At 39.7% G+C, this 15,764-nt stretch overlaps 1 protein-coding gene across 6 annotated transcripts in view; it reads right to left on the bottom strand.

Moving 5' to 3' along the window:
- LOC137482584 (protein fantom-like) overlaps nucleotides 1-10,489 on the bottom strand; it is a 40,563-nt gene extending 30,074 nt beyond the window's left edge. For 2 of the 6 annotated variants that reach the window (XM_068205004.1, XM_068205008.1), the window contains exons 1-7: nucleotides 9,065-9,150; nucleotides 8,212-8,303; nucleotides 7,299-7,443; nucleotides 5,321-5,619; nucleotides 4,045-4,144; nucleotides 2,508-2,651; nucleotides 1,140-1,245 (exon numbers count right to left, since the gene is read on the bottom strand). In XM_068205004.1, the coding sequence (XP_068061105.1) occupies nucleotides 1,140-1,245; nucleotides 2,508-2,651; nucleotides 4,045-4,144; nucleotides 5,321-5,619; nucleotides 7,299-7,443; nucleotides 8,212-8,296 (879 nt within the window). In that variant the 5' untranslated portion in view covers nucleotides 8,297-8,303; nucleotides 9,065-9,150. Of the gene's footprint in view, nucleotides 1-1,139; nucleotides 1,246-2,507; nucleotides 2,652-4,044; nucleotides 4,145-5,320; nucleotides 5,620-7,298; nucleotides 7,444-8,211; nucleotides 8,304-8,900; nucleotides 8,944-9,064; nucleotides 9,151-9,990; nucleotides 10,287-10,459 lie in introns of those variants that run through there. The other 4 variants (XM_068205007.1, XM_068205006.1, XM_068205005.1 and 1 more) reach the window with 4 other exon arrangements.
- Between the last annotated feature and the right edge of the window lie 5,275 nt (nucleotides 10,490-15,764).

The following is a 15,764-nucleotide window of genomic DNA, read 5'->3' as shown; positions in this document are numbered from 1 at the left end:
ACATTCACATGCAGTCTGAACAGACTGGAAATTAACAAAAAACACATGAAAAATCAGTCATCAACTTGATCTTCAGCTTTTCTCAGGAAGACAAAAATCACAGAGAATACACAGTCAGGCAGTCTAACAAAAGGAAATAGAGTTAGTTTATAGTTATAAATAGAGAGAATTCTAAATTCCAGATCTAAACTCTTTCTATTTTAGATTTCTTAAAGAGAAGGAAGATGAAAAGCCATATTAAACCTTTTCTCAGTTTGGCAGAGAAGATACAGGAGTTACACTGAAGAGGAGGAAGGAGGCAAAGCAAAACAAAATGCAGAAACAGAAAAACATGGGCAAAAAAAGGAATCAAAAATCTAATGGCACAAGTGTTATTTAGCATGCTAACAATAAGCACACGTAAGTTTAGAGTTTATAAGGATACTCAGTGCTTCCACCTCTTAATCCTGGATACTTAATAAAGCTCTACTGCAGTTAGGATTCCTCCTTACAGGAGGTCTCCCATTTCCAAGGTATTATCATACCACCTTTGTATGCATATGCAGTTTTCCATATACATACAGGAAAAAGCAGAAAAAAGGCAGTACAATTAAAACCTCTAGATAATCTACCATGGAATTGCATGTTCTGGAGGTATTTTCATAAAACCGGTCTTTTTATAAGGAAAATTATTACTTAAAGTAGCCCTCTAAAATAATTTCCATGAATATATGAGCAGAGGTTAAATCCTAACATCAGAACAGAAGAGCCAAACTGCCCAAACTTCAGCAGAGAGTAATAAAGTGGAGGGGGCTTGGTACTCTTTTTTGGTAAATCAGTACATCTAAGTCAAAGTCCTCTCTTTAAATGATCAGAGATCTCCTTCCATAGCCAGACAACTCAGTTCATTCTTCATAATCTGCTTGGTATGACTATGCAGGTGAAATCACTAAGACCTGCTAGACCCTGCTGAAAAAAAAAGAGAGATTAAGACTAAGAATCCCTACTCCATCTGGAGTAGTTTGAGTGTAATGTAGGATGTGGTTGATTTTAATGTACTCAGTATTGACTTAGAATCAAGAACTCTCTAAAATTTGTCTTCTGTTTAGCATCCTTATGTGATAAGAGTATAGGAATGTTACTGATCAAACTGCAATTACCTCTTCAAGCTGGAGAAATTTTTCTTCCATTGCTGAAAGAGCATTGCTTTTCTCAGCCAGCTGTTTACGGACCTTGATCATTTCCACGTTGTCCTGAATGTTTAGCCTTCGAAAGTAAAAACAAATGCATCATAAACACATATTTCGAAGAAGATGTAGTGTGTAATATCCAAATTAATTTGTTCTTCTATAGTTCACACTAGAGAGTTTAGGTAAATAAACATTTTACTGTTTGATGACACAGCAACTTCAATCAATACATGTACACCTTTGTTTTCTTTTTCTGTCATATGCAGTTTTATACAATAAACAATCCTATGCCCAAAGAGATTGTTTTCCCTCTCTCCCACCATCCAAAGCATTCAGTGCCAGTTGAACACCATTTTGTGAAGTTTCCACCTATCAAATACTGCAAAGAAAAGGTGAGCTAGCAATTTAGACTGGAACATCTTAAGTCTGGTATTCAAACAAGCTGCCAGTGTGTCTCAATTACATGAAAATAATTTACTATCTATGCAGATAATCTTACAATTCTAAGGTTAATTTGAGCCTGTACTGTGTATTAGAAAGGTTGTTTAAAATTATTCAAAATTTAACTAAATATTTACTTAGGTGTTTTTCCTTACTTCAAACGGTGCAACTAAACCCCATTATTTCTACAAGGATAAGAGGAGAAACCAGTTTGGGGTTTTGTTAATATAAATTATGATAAAATCAGAATAGATTTTCAATATCTGAAAAGGCAATTTCTCTTCCAATACTTGTCTATTTTAGACATGCTGGACCAACTATCACAATGCCATCCTGGAGCAAGTGAAGGGGATACAAAGCTTAGACATCTGCAAAACAGCTGAGTAAGTGAATAACATAATGTTGCTCTCTAACACCAAAACATTGTTAGAGACTTTCATTTATCTCAACATTTTCTGCAACAGCAGAGCCAGTATATTTCTACTATTTGTAGACTCCAAAATATTGAATACTAGTGAACATTAAATTGTCCACTATGAAGCTACACCTAAAATTTGATAAGAATTACAGTGAAGGAAAAATAGGTGATTAAAATTTTATTAACTGAATTTCAACTGAACCTGTATCAATTGGAAAAAAATTCTCTAAAATGGTAATTATGAACTTTTTTGTTTATTTATGAAAAAACATCATAACTTATTATTGTAAGTATCTCCTCGCTTAGAATTATCCATGCTATTTGGCAAAACGTTTTATGGCTTGGTTTCACCAATCAGAGAAAAATTAATAAGGCCCATATTTCTTTACAGAAGTAGTAACTTCCACAGCTACCTACAAACATTATGATATAACTCTTCCTAACTTTTCCACCATGGAGATCTTGATTTTTCACAATACCTTTGGCTTGCTGTACCCTGCTCTTTCAGCCGTAGGGTGGATTCTTCAATTTCCTTTTCTTTCCTTCTTAGCTGACTCCCCAGAAATTCTCTGGCACGGTCTAGTTCCTCTATTTGGTTCTTTTGGGACTCAATGACAGTCTCCCTGCAAGTACAAGCATCCTATATTTCAAAACCAGCTATATATTTTTTCAAAGGAAAAAAAAAAGTGTACTCAAGTAAGACAAACTTTTAAGTGTTCAGCAAAATCTGTATTTCTTATTAACATACCTCACAAGAGAGGCTTATGAGTTTAAATTGCTATGAAAGTGCAATTACACAAGCTCTCAAAATAAATGTTTCTGTGGACTGAATAATGCTTAGCAAAACCTCACTAGAACGCTGTTCATGGTTTCTCACACTCTATATTAGAAGTATCCTCCTTCTAATCCATTAGCACCAATTCTTTCTCAAAAGCAAAACACCATTAGTAGCTATCACAAAATTAGATCCACAATGGATGGAGCACTGAAAGTAATTTTTAAGCTTTTATTCCGAGATAGAAAAATCTAAACCCCCAAAAAAATCAAAAAAGGAAATAAAATCAAAAGATGTGTTTTAAACAGTGGAGTTTATCGAATAAATGCAATTAAAAATTTTAAAGGAATATTACAATTGTTTCTTATGATTCCAGTTAATCTTTGCATTTATAAAATTTCAAAGACAAAATAAATGATTGCACATTAATCCATGTATTTCTAAACTTAGCTTGCCCATTAATTGGAAATTTAGCATTTACAGAGAATGTAATTGACAATCTGATTTAAGGAAATCACTGTGAAAATAAACAAACAGCTTTTAGAAAACCCAGGTTCTAAACACACAATTCAGAGAAGAAAAATATTCTAATCAGACACCTCAGTATCTTTAAATTAGATGCTAACTACCTTTTCTATATAACACCTCTCTATTCTCATGCTATCGCTACATCACGGATGTTGTAAGGGTTTCCTAAGCATCAATTCCATTTGAAACGAGGACTTGAATTACAAACCACACTTCAAAATGCAAAAGTGAATCAGAATCATTTTACATAACTATCCCAATACTGTGCTTTTTGCACTTATCCATAAGATCTGTCTGTCTCTAGGAATGAAACTTAAATGCATCAGCAAAACACATTCACACAGTCACCACCTGCATGGTGGTGCACATTTTAGGACTTATGGTGGTAAAAATTTTGCACCTAAGGTTCTTTCTTCTTTTGTCAGCTTTGACCCATACCAAACGAGGCAGGCATTGCATCCTAGCAAAGAGAGCCTCATCACTGGAGACCAGTTTTAACTTGTAGCCAAATTCTTATGTACTTACATTTTGCAGTCTAAGTACTTGAGTTCCTGTTTTCCTTAATATTCTGCATTGTTACCAGTGTTATTATTGTCAGAACCAACCATTTTATTTTCTGAACTGAAAACTTCTTAAAAGATACATTTTTTTCTTTAAGGAAACCATAAGTTCTAAGAACTATAATGACAAAAAAAGTAATATGAAAATCATACAAATTTCTGATTTCAGCCCTTGAATCCTCGAGCAGACTCTGTTCATATTTGGGGAGCACATGGTCAGATGATCTCACTCCTAAACTTTGAAATCTCATTCCTGAATACAAAAAAAAAAGAAATTTTTGACTTGTTGAATGAGAAAGCTTTTAACAAACCAACTATCTTAATACAGTACAAACAATTGCAACTTCTATATAGACAGGATAAAAAAATTTTTACATCAAAATCACATGGAAAGAAATAATCCTAGTATGCACAACATAAGCTGCTGTAAAATCTGAAGGATGGGCAATGCTGAACAGTGCTAAAGCAAACTGTTAAAAACATGTCCTGAGAGATTTTTAGAAGATTTTATTTTCAAAGACAGAGAACAGTGATCATGTCTTCAAAGAAGAGAAATATCAGTATTATTAGACAGGAACATGGACTTGTAATCACTTCTTCTCAGGAATTTCTTTGCAAAATCCCAAGTGTCATTCAGCCCAACATGCAATTGTTAGGACTGTATTTTAGTAGCAGTGCAGATAATTTCCTAGTGTTGTTTAGAAGCATCCTAAGACCATGGTGAAGAAGAGAAGTGAGGAATTAATTCAAGAAGAATTATTACTTTAGGAGAAAATGCAATGGTTTCTCCACATTTTTCTCCTACTCTTAGAAAGAAGAAATTAACCAAGCTTTGAGGTGGGACCAAATACATTTCATTTCAAAGACAGCATTAAGGCAGCCATCCCTGAAGTCCTCAGAATTGCATCACTTAGGTTCAAGGTACAATGATACCAGCAGCATTTCCCAAAATGCCTGAAACACTTACCTACTCTGCTGCATTAACTTGACCTATTTCCAATTTTGACCTTTATGTTTTATTTTAAGGTGATGGTAATTGCAATACACATATATATATGTGTGTGTGTGTATGTCTAGAATTTTTTTTTGTTTTGTTTACTTTTGTTCAAATGAAGGTATTTCTTAGATTACTGCACTCAATAAAGAAAACAAGTATTTACAGAACATCCATACCTGATTAGCTTTCCATGGTATTTTTAAATCAGCCAAACAAAAAGCAGATACAGGAAGCTCTAATTATTATTTGTAGAGTTTTCTTGTTTCTTAATACCTTAGAGACAGCTAAACTATCCTTATTTTTTCCAGGCATTTTATTTTTCTGTAATTGCTCTGCATATTTTCTGATCTGCACTAAAAATATTTTGAAATTCAGAATCATGGTTTCAAGTGCAATCAAAGAGTCTGCTGTTTTAATAAAAGTGAATTATACCCTTCTTGGTGTGCCCTGGCATGCCAGCAGTCTCACTCTCTTTTTTGAGACCAGTGTTCACACGAGCTTGAATGGAGCTGTACAGACAAGGCCTATGGCCTTGAATCTGGAGCTGCTGTTTAGTTGAAATGAGTTTGTTGCGGAGGCTCTCATTTTGTTTCTCAAGCTCACGGACTTTTTCTTGCAAATGCTCAACCATTTCTTCCAGCTCCAGAGCCTGACCCAGCCGCTTGGGTCCAGAGCCAGCCTGGTCACATTTTCTTTTATCATTAACAAGCCGTATTAACTTGGTGGTCGTTCTGGGGAAGACAATTTAAAAAAAAAAGAAAAATAATGTGAAAAGTCAGAATAAAAAGTATTCTGTTGAAAGGAACATAACCACTGTGGAGACTTCAGCACAGAACCTTGATAATAAATTTCAAGTTTGATATAACTATTGTTGCCTGTGACAAACTCCTTGAAGATAACTGATACCACTGAGCAGCAATCTGCTTTATAGCACTGACGAATAACAGTTTCCTAAAGCTTATCATTTAAGGTTAGTAAAGGAAGGACACATTTACATTGTATGTAATTTTACCTAAGTAGACTGTGGGTACACTTGGTGTAAGTGGATGATGAGTGGTATTTCCTGTGCACAGGAACATAGGAACTGCCATTTGAAATAACAAAACAATTCATTTAACCTACAATCTTGTATTTGACAACAACCTGACAGAAAAGATGGAAATTATGTAATGCTGGTCAACTGGAAAGTGGCTCACTGAACACTGAGTCAAAAGAAAATAATGTTTTGGACTTTAAAGCATGAAATAGGCAATATTAAAGTATGAAATAGGCAGTATTTTCAACTACCCTTTGATGAATTCATTAGCTCCTCACCAGAAACTGGCTTAGAAGCAGAAAGACTTTGTTAAAAATTAGCACAATGCAAACAGAGTCACAGCACTGAGCCCTTCTGCAATATCGTAATACTACAGTTCTTCACAGTCCAGATCAGTTTGCCACCACACTAAGTCCTGGCAAAGATTAGCACACAAATCCTAACACACAGAGTTTATTAATCAGCCTAAAGTTGCTGGTATATTTGTGGGTAAACTGGATACTGTGCTCCCTATGCTATTTGGGACTTCTTCACTGAAGTTATCTATTACATTTCATATCCACGTGTTTCGTGGTGTCAGTGGCTGGAGACAGGGACAAGATATACCCCCAATGTCCATGGGGCAAAAGAGCACGTTTATTCCTCAAGCTCCTCTTTATAAAGGGGTTTGAAAAACCCAGTCTGGATAGCTCATTGGTCTGTTCTTTGACACCACCCAGCTCCCAGACCAGTGAGATGTCTGCAGCTCAGGATGGAACAAAATTGGCTGAGGTTCCTGTCAGTCAACCCAGGTGCCAGTTTTATGGAGCTGGCAGGTTTCTTATCTGTAGCTGAATTAATTGCCCAGTACAAGCCAGCTTGTACTGTGACACAATGTGACAGTTATCTACTACACTGAATAAAGAGGTGATGATTATAAAGACATTTTAGTGCTAATTCACCAATAAAAAGCTAGATGCTATTCAACTTCTTGAAAGACAGACTGGGACAAAAAAGGGGCAGAATCCCTCTGGAGAGACCATTTTGATTCTAGAATGAAACACCTGAAGAACCATTAGGGTTCTACAGGCTAGTCTCCAAGTCCCAGAACGCTCCACCAGCACAGCTGGGAATCCAAGGTATCATCTCTGATGTAGCAGACAGCAGCGTACCTCTGTACAGGGAGATCTAATAGGGGCCCTTGCAAAAACCATCTCACATATTCAGAGACAACAGATTGTAGAAATCAATACAAAAATCATGTCCAGTGGGTGATTTTTGCTACTGCATTAAAAAGTGCTCTGAGAGAAATCAGCAGGATTTTAAATTTGTTGACGATGCTTTAAGGGGACAAAAAGGTACAGCGAGTTAGAATAAAAGTATGAAACCCCATACCTTTTAATTTTCTTCTCTTGCTTATTGGCATACTGTTTGAGTAGGATGTGGTCATCACGCAGACAAAGAAATCTGTCTTCCAGTTCCTCTCGACTGATTCTTTGTATGAGTTGTCGAGCTTTTACATTCTGTGTAGATGATGATTCTACCCAAACCAAGGCAATTTTAAATTACCTTCAATACATTCAACAACATATAATTCAAAGTCTAACTCACAGAATTTCAATTTTGAAATTCTGAGAAAAAAATTAATGAAAACTTTCAAGTAATATGATATTTTACACTTGTTTCAGTCTATTGATTAATTTCCTGAGACTTATTGGCAGGTTAATCACTTCCTTTTTTTTCTTCTCTAAGAGACAAAAAAAAAGTAGTTCAAATGATGCAGCAAACTGATTACCTACCAGGCAATGCAAAGATAACAATTTAGCAAGCAACCAGGAATGATCAAACATACAAATTAAAAGACAGGATGAACATTACCATTGAGATGTTTTCTAATCTGCTTCAATGTGAACGTACTCTCTTGAAGCATGAAAGAATTAACTCACAGTTGTGAAAACAACTAAGAAGACTAAGCCCAGCAGTTCCATTCTAATAGCAGCTGAATAACATGTAAGAACTGCATAGTACTTTTGGTTCCCATTTTCTTAAATGGATCTGACCTTGTCCTCAGTTCAGCAAAAAAGCATTCTCTTTCCTTCTGGAAGGATGAACGTTATAGCTTGATGAGCTTTCCAGTTTTTAGCATCTCACAGCAACTACTCTTTTACAACAACCTACTGGAACATCACTGTACCTTTCAAAATTTAACCCAGATTTTGAGCTTCATTTTGTGAAACATTTTTAGAAAGAAGCTAAGGAAGCCACTGATCAAAGTCTGCAATTGCAATAAAGAGCATCTGGTACATACCTTTTAATTCTTCAAATCCAGCTGGAGTAAGGACTGTATCTCTCACAGACAGGTTCCCCACAGTTTCATCAGCTGAAACAGGCATGGCTTACCTAGGAATAACAAAATTCAAATGCATCTCTATCTGCAATTTCAACTGTGAGACTAGAATGAACTACAATACATCATATAAAATGATGGCAAAAGTAATGACAGATTCACTGGAATGACCAACTCGTGTGTTACTACAAATGCTCCCATCTCAACTGAATTCCTCAGAGGACAATCAAAACCTTCAAGCTTAACATTATGCCATTTTTAACCCATGCACAAAATGTGGCTTATTTGGTTATGCAGCTCCAATTGTATTTAATGCATGCAGAATGTATGAGGTTTTAAAGCTCTAGTTCTAGATTGTCTCCAGCAATCTTTGGGCTATGGCCATATTTCCAAGTGGAAGTGGGAGGAGGACCTGATGGGGTTTCTTCTGTGGTTTTGGGTTTTTTTGTGGGGTTTTTCTGTTTGTTTAGGGGTTTTGTTTATTTGTTTATTTGTTTTTGTTTTGTGTTTTTTTTTAATTGTTTGTTCATTTTAAGTCAGGTCAAAGCTTAAGACATCAACTGGTAGGTGAGGAATGCCATCCTTCACATTCTGAATGGGACCCTAAAATGAGGTGCTGGGGGTTACGGAGTCATTTCAGTGTTACCTGCCAATCTCTTAGTCTTCTTTCAATCATTGTCCTAAGAGAAATTACTTCTTAAAATAGAGACATTCCTATGAGTGATATTCATAAATCCAAACACATTTATTTTTTGGGACAACAGAAAGTTCAGCTACATGGCAAAATGTGATTAAGAAAGTATTAATTAATCACTGCAGTATATGAAAATACTGCTGTTTCTTTCTTATCTTCCAGTGCAGAAAATTAAATGTTGGCCAGAGAATTAAGGAATGCTGAAACAACATGAAAAGGAGGCACATGAAATTCCTAGGATGTCCTTTTCCCCCCACACTGTTACACCCTTCAGATGATGTAAATCCTTAGTGAATCCAAAAATGTCTAGGAATCCATTGGCATATTAACAGCGATGTTAAAAAGACTTGCATCAGAAGACAGAAGTGACATAGTATAATCCACAGACATTACATGAAGTATCTCTTAATTTTATCATCAAAACTACTGCCTAAGTGATGCCTTTCTTCTACCAGCAAAGCCCTCTATCATAAACTAGTCTCCATATGGCTTTGTCCTAAAGAAACAAAGAGGATTATTGGAAGTTTCGTTTCCAACAAGTCAGTCTTGCTTTAAATCTGTTTCATCACTGGAATTTAGAATAAAATAACAATTAATACCTGGACAGATCCAGATGCTATGCTGAACCTTAAAAATTTTAATGAGATTTTATTTCCAAGAAAAGTTACCATACAGTCACTTCAGCACTTTTGTTAATCAAAAATAAAAGAATTTCACATACAAAGAAAGGAAAATTTTCTATATCTCTAGAATTAGCATATTAAGAATTTCCAGTTAGATATAAGCAATATTTTTATTATTACTGGAGTTGAAGAAACTTTAACTTTCTTATATACTGCACTATTTAATGTTTCTATCACCATCTGACAAATTACAAAACACTGCATATGGCTTTGCTGAGTTATGCAAGACCAGCCTGTAACGAGATGAACGCTTAAAACCAGAGAGTCAAACCTCATGCTTTAGATCCCAATTTTTATATCGCTCACAGAAGCAAACTGCTGCACCAGCAGCGTTCCAAAGTAGCAAAACTAAAGACGGATTACCTAGATTTTTGAAAGTACTCACCCAGTGGTGGTAGGAAGCACTTCTAGGGAAGGGGGTTCTAGGGAAATCTTAAAAATTACGCTATTTAATTGTTTCAATGTGGATTTAGAATCCCACGAGTCTGTTGCATGGCCAAAATGATGCTTTCCTTGCTATTTTCCCATACTCGGGCAGGGGAACACACCTCCCTCTTGAACCCAGCGGCCAACTCCCGCTTTTCAGGTACAAAATAGATACAGCAACCCAAAAGGCCTCTCGGGCCGCTCTGAATAAAGCGGTGAGGCGCTGCCTTTCCCGGGACAATCGACCTGCGCGCTAGGGGCCTCACGGGCCGGACATTCTCTCTTCACGAGCTCCGCCGCAGGCCGGCTCCCCGGCCGGGGACAGCCCGCTGCAGGCAGCGGTGCGGCATCCCCCTGAGCAGCTCCCCGCGCCGTGCCCGCAGGAGGAGCAGCCGCTCCCACTCACCGCCCCGCCGGCCCGGCGCGATCCCCGGCACAACGCTAACGCTAACGCTGCCGCCGCCGCGGGACTAACGGCCCCGGCCGCTGCCGGGCTGGCGCGCCCCGCTGCCTGCTGGGAGTTGTAGTTCGCGCCGCCGCTGCCGCGGGACTAACGGCCCCGGCCGCTGCCGGGCTGGCGCGCCCCGCTGCCTGCTGGGAGTTGTAGTTCGCGCCGCCGCCGCCGCCGCCCGCTCGGGACGCGCGCTCGGCCCCGGCCCGCGCAGAGCTCGGGGAGCAGAGCCGGGCAGCGGGAGGTGCTGCTTCAAATGTGCAGGATGTGAGCGTTTTGTTGAATGTTATAAACGCCAATCACTTGGTTTTTAAAGTTTTAAAAGTTTAATAATAATAAAATGGTTATAAAAATAGTAATACAATTAGATTAATGGAAATTTAGAGTTAGGACAATTACAAGACAATAAAAAGCAAAGAATTACGGACGTCCGGATGCTCTCGGGCACTTAAGCCCGATAAGCATGCCTTGTGAACAAAGGAATAACCTTTAAAAGCAATAGCCTGTTGCATATTCATACATCTCATACATGATGCATAAATTCCTTGCAAATTAAGAACTTTTCTGGTTTTTGTCAGCTTCTTCCCCTTAATCGTGGTGGTTCCATAAAGACGGAGAGAAGGTGGAAGAATGTTTGTCTTTTCCGATAAGGAGGCAGTAATTCCTTATGGGCCCCCATCATTGCCATCTCTGTGTGAAGAGTTTCTTCATTATCTCATCTCTTGCTTGAGCTAGTAAAAAAAACCCCCACATACATAGGCTCTATTTTAACTACAAAACTACATATACCATACTATTAAAATGTTAATACAGCACTTCTAATCAATATAACATAATACATATAGTATTCAATTTAATATTTGCGAAAAGCCAATCATAAAATATGCATTTTTCACATTGAATGCTGCTCTTGATGGCTGTCGTACCTCTGCTGGGTTTGTTTGCAGAATAGCAATCCGGAAAAGCAGTGACTTTGAAAGTCGTTTTAGTGATATTAATGAAAGGAAGGCTAATTCTATAAAAAGATTAGAAAAAGCTTTCTAAGATTTCAGTCAGATACACCTGTACAGGGTGTACTGGGTTTGGTATTGCTATTAATTTGCTATTCAACATTAAAAGTGTTTCACTATGGGGCAGGTGTTGGGAGAAAAAGGTTAAAAATGGATTGGTGACGACAGAGTTCTTTCTAGAATTGTTTTCCCTCAAAGACCAACCTTGTCCATGAGAGATCCTAAAATTATTCAGTGTGGAAATTTTAGGTATTTGTGTTTGCTTTCTCTCAACTGAGAGAAATGGAATTGGCTCAAAGAAGGTAACAGGATGTTAAAGACTTGAGTGCATTGTCCCCAGGTGCTTGGACCTGCTTGTGGGGAGGGAGATGGGGGAAGAGAGCTAAAAAAGATTGTAAAAACACAGCCCTGCGAAGCAACGAGCCTGTGCCAGGCCTGACGCTGCGTTAAAGCAGCGCACAGGCCTGCTGCACGCACTTTTCGCCCTTGCTGAGATAGAATAAACTTAGCAGTGTCTGTGTCTGCTGTTTTGCCAGCGTGGTGATGGAATAAATCTCTTCTTTATACTTCTGATGTGGATTTTGGCCATCTTGGTTACCTGCATATATTTTGGCTCACACAGCCAGGGAGAGATCTAAGTCTGCAACTAAGGATTTTAATAGAAAAATAACTTTAAAGCCTGTTGTTTTTTTGTCTTTAACATGTTTTTCACAGAGGCATGTCCAGCCTTTTACTAGCTGGAAGCTTTCCATTACTTCCCTAAATGTCTCTTATGTAAAACCGTGACAGGCTGTCATACAGCAATTTCCACTTTGCAAGTCACTCAGTTGTAAGTAAGATTAAGTGTGTAGCAGAAAATGAATTGTTTATGCTAGCATTTAATGTTCCAAGCCCAAGAGGTGGAGGATGATGTAAAAATCCATTCTTGGGAAGAGGATCTGGAAAAAGTTTGGAAGCCATAATGTTGGAAATGATAAAACTTTTATTTTTTTTTTTTTTTTTTCACACAGGAGTTTGTTTACCTTTGTCCAGCGGGAGTGGGATTTCAAAATTTCTCTTCAAAAGACTCTCCTCACCAGGTCAGGTCAGATGAACTTAACACGAACAGACTGGGAGTCGCCAGAAGATACACCGGTACACCCTGGTGCAGTTGGAGACACTTGGTCTGGGAAAAGACTGATTAGAGAACCAAAGAGTAAGGACCAAATGAGCATCAAAGGCAAAGGGATCAATAACCAATAGGAGATCAAATACTAAGAACTGTGTAATTTAAGACCAACGAACAAGAATTTCTTTGCATTTTGTAGGTATGAATATGTGAAAGGTCTGGTGAAGAACCACATGTGATGGAATGATTTTCACTGCACAATCCATGCATGTGGGGATGAAATAACTTCTATTGCACATCCTGGCCAGAATAAAGTAATGCATAATTCTCCAACATTGAAAAGATGCTGTTGGAGAGTTTCTGTTATTGCCATACTTTCAGTGACAATAGAGCACTGCCTTCACAGAGGAAGTCTGTGAAGTCTCACCTGGCACAGGGAGCTGCAGTGTGTGGGTGGGGAACAAACGCCTGCTGGCCTCCCACCCCAGGAGGTCCCCTCTGGAGCGGCCGTGTCCCTGGCCGTGACTGTCACCTGCACACCTAAGGACTCAGAGTGGATGTTATGTACCACGGCTGTGGCAGGGACAGGGCCACGCGTGCCGCAAAAGGGACCGTGGCACTGTGCGCTTGCTGTCCCTGCTGCTTCTGCTCCAGCCGCCGGGGGGGCAGCAGCTCCACTGGGGCACTGCGGGGCGCTTGTGGAAGCCAGGGGCCATCGTGACACAGTGGGGCTGCAGGGAACCCACGTTCTGTTGTGGCCCCATGCCACCCAGGAGGCTCTTTGTGACACTGTGGAATGTAGCAGCGTGCTGGGCGGCGGCGCCAGGAGTGTGAGCGTCCCCTGTGAGCTCTGCTGCTCCCAGTTATCGGTAGGGACAGACAACGATGACACGGGTCTTGGGGTGGAACAAGGTGGGTTTATTCCTGGACTCCAAAACAAGACTCAGGGCGTGAACAGAAATTTTATACAATAACTTAGGAGGCGTGGTCTAGGAAAGTGAACTAATGAGGATATGGTAAGGGAGGAGTATAAGGTGGGGCAAACAGTTTACAAACCTATCAGGGAAGACTGGGGAGGGGATAATACAAAGTAACAAATGGGGTGTCCAGTGCAACAAGACACAGGTAGAACTCTCTGGAAAAAGGGGTAAGGATAGTGAGGATTGACAAGGAACATTCTGGAGAAAAGGGGTAGGGACAAGGAAGATTGACAACTTGGAATGGAGGGGGTTAGGGAAGGGCTTGGGAAGACTGGCAGCTTGGGAGAGGAAGGGATTAAGGAGGAGAACGGGGCAAACATGAATTTAAACAAAACACACTACAACAGTCCCTTACCGACAGAAGCGGCCAATAAGAATGGACCCACGTCGAAGGACTGAGGCAAGAACCCTGGCTTGTGTCTCCTAGCTGTCTGTATTTCTCCCTGCACAGGGAGCAGCGCAGGTAACACCATGTAACAACTCAAAGGGGAGGCAGAGGCAAAAGGGCTTGAAGCAGAGGAAAAAGGGCAGCTTTTAAAGGGGGGCTGTCCCCAGGGGTGGGGCAGCCTAACAACAAATCAAGGGCTAGACAGAAGGAGTATGGGGTGGATGTACGTAAACATAAAACCAATAGAGAAGGAGAAGGGAGTAGTGCATACTTAATATACCAATGAATGAAGGGAAGTATCATAACTGACAATGAAGGTTCTAGATAAATGGGTGTAGCAAATAATGACAGACAAGCTGCAGGGCAGGATTTGGAGGATGGACAGGGAAGGATCTGGAAATAAGGGAGGCATAAGAATGACTGACACCAGCACCGACATGAGGAAAGATGGGAAAACAGGTGGTAAACAACTTTGGTGAGAGACCATTAGGAAAACTGAACAGGGCTGAATAGGAACAAACCATTACAACATTTTAAACAATTTCTTAAATAAGCTTCAAAACCCCACTACCACAGTACAGGACGGCAGTTGTGCACCAGCCTTAAAATTTGCAAACTTTGCTGAAATTCTCCAAAAGTAAAGATGCCAGCAATTAGGGCCCTGGATGCCCTTAGAGCCCCAAATGCCACCTCTGAGCTGATAAACAGAGCCTGGGGAAATGACTTATTTTTCCCATGGAAAATAGCCTCTGTTTGTGACCACTCACACAGGTCAACAGTTGGGCGCCTACCTAAAAATTTGCAAACTTTGCTGGATTTTTCTAAAAGTAAAGCTGACAGCAACTAGGCCCAAGCATTCTTGTACAGCCCCACACGGCACCTCTGAGCTGATATCAAGATCCTGGAGAAATTACTACTTTTTCTCATGGAAAATGGCCTTCGTTTGTGGCCAGTTGCACTGGCCAACCTGAAAAAATTGGAATCTTTGCTGGATTTATCCAAAACTAAAGCTGACAGCAACTAGGACCAAGCATACCCTTACAACCCCAAACGCCACCTCTGAGCTGATATCCAGACCCTGGGGAAATGACTTCTTTTTCCCATGGAAAATGGCCTCCATGTGTGGCCACTTGCTCTTGCCAGAACTAGGGCGCTGACCTCAAAAATTGAAAACTTTGCTGCCAAAACTAAACCTGACAGGAATTACGACCCTGCATTTCCGTATAGCTCCAAAGGCCACCTCTAAGCTGATAGCCAGATCCTGGGGAAATGACTTCTTTTTCCCCACAGAAAATGGCCTCCATTTCTGGCCACTCACACTGGCTGAGAGTGCGGTGCCAACCTAAAAATTTGCAACCTTCGCTGAATTTTCCAAACCTAAAGATTTTGGACCCTCTGTGATCTTACATCTCCAAATGCCACATCTGATCTGATACCCATACCCTGGGAAATGACTTCTTTTTCTGTGGAAAAGAGCTTTTCGTTTGCTGCCACTCGCTCTGGCCAACACTAAAATACCAACCTCAAAATTTACAACTTTTGCTGGATTTCTCCAAAACTTATGTGACAGGAACGAGGACCAAGCATTCTTTCACAGCCCCAAATACCACCTTTGAGTTGATATCCAGACCGTGGAGAAATGACTTCTTATTCCCATGGAAAATGGCATCCGTTTGTGGCTACTTGCAGTGGCTGACATTAGGGTGCCGACCTCAAAATTTGCAAATTTTACTGGATTTCTCCAGAAAGAAAGCTGACAGCAGCTAGGCCCAAG

This window comes from Anomalospiza imberbis, chromosome 14, assembly GCF_031753505.1.
Source record: "Anomalospiza imberbis isolate Cuckoo-Finch-1a 21T00152 chromosome 14, ASM3175350v1, whole genome shotgun sequence".
NCBI lineage: Eukaryota > Metazoa > Chordata > Aves > Passeriformes > Viduidae > Anomalospiza > Anomalospiza imberbis.
Note: the sequence above shows the minus strand (reverse complement) of the source record. Positions and strands in the feature narration are given on the sequence as shown.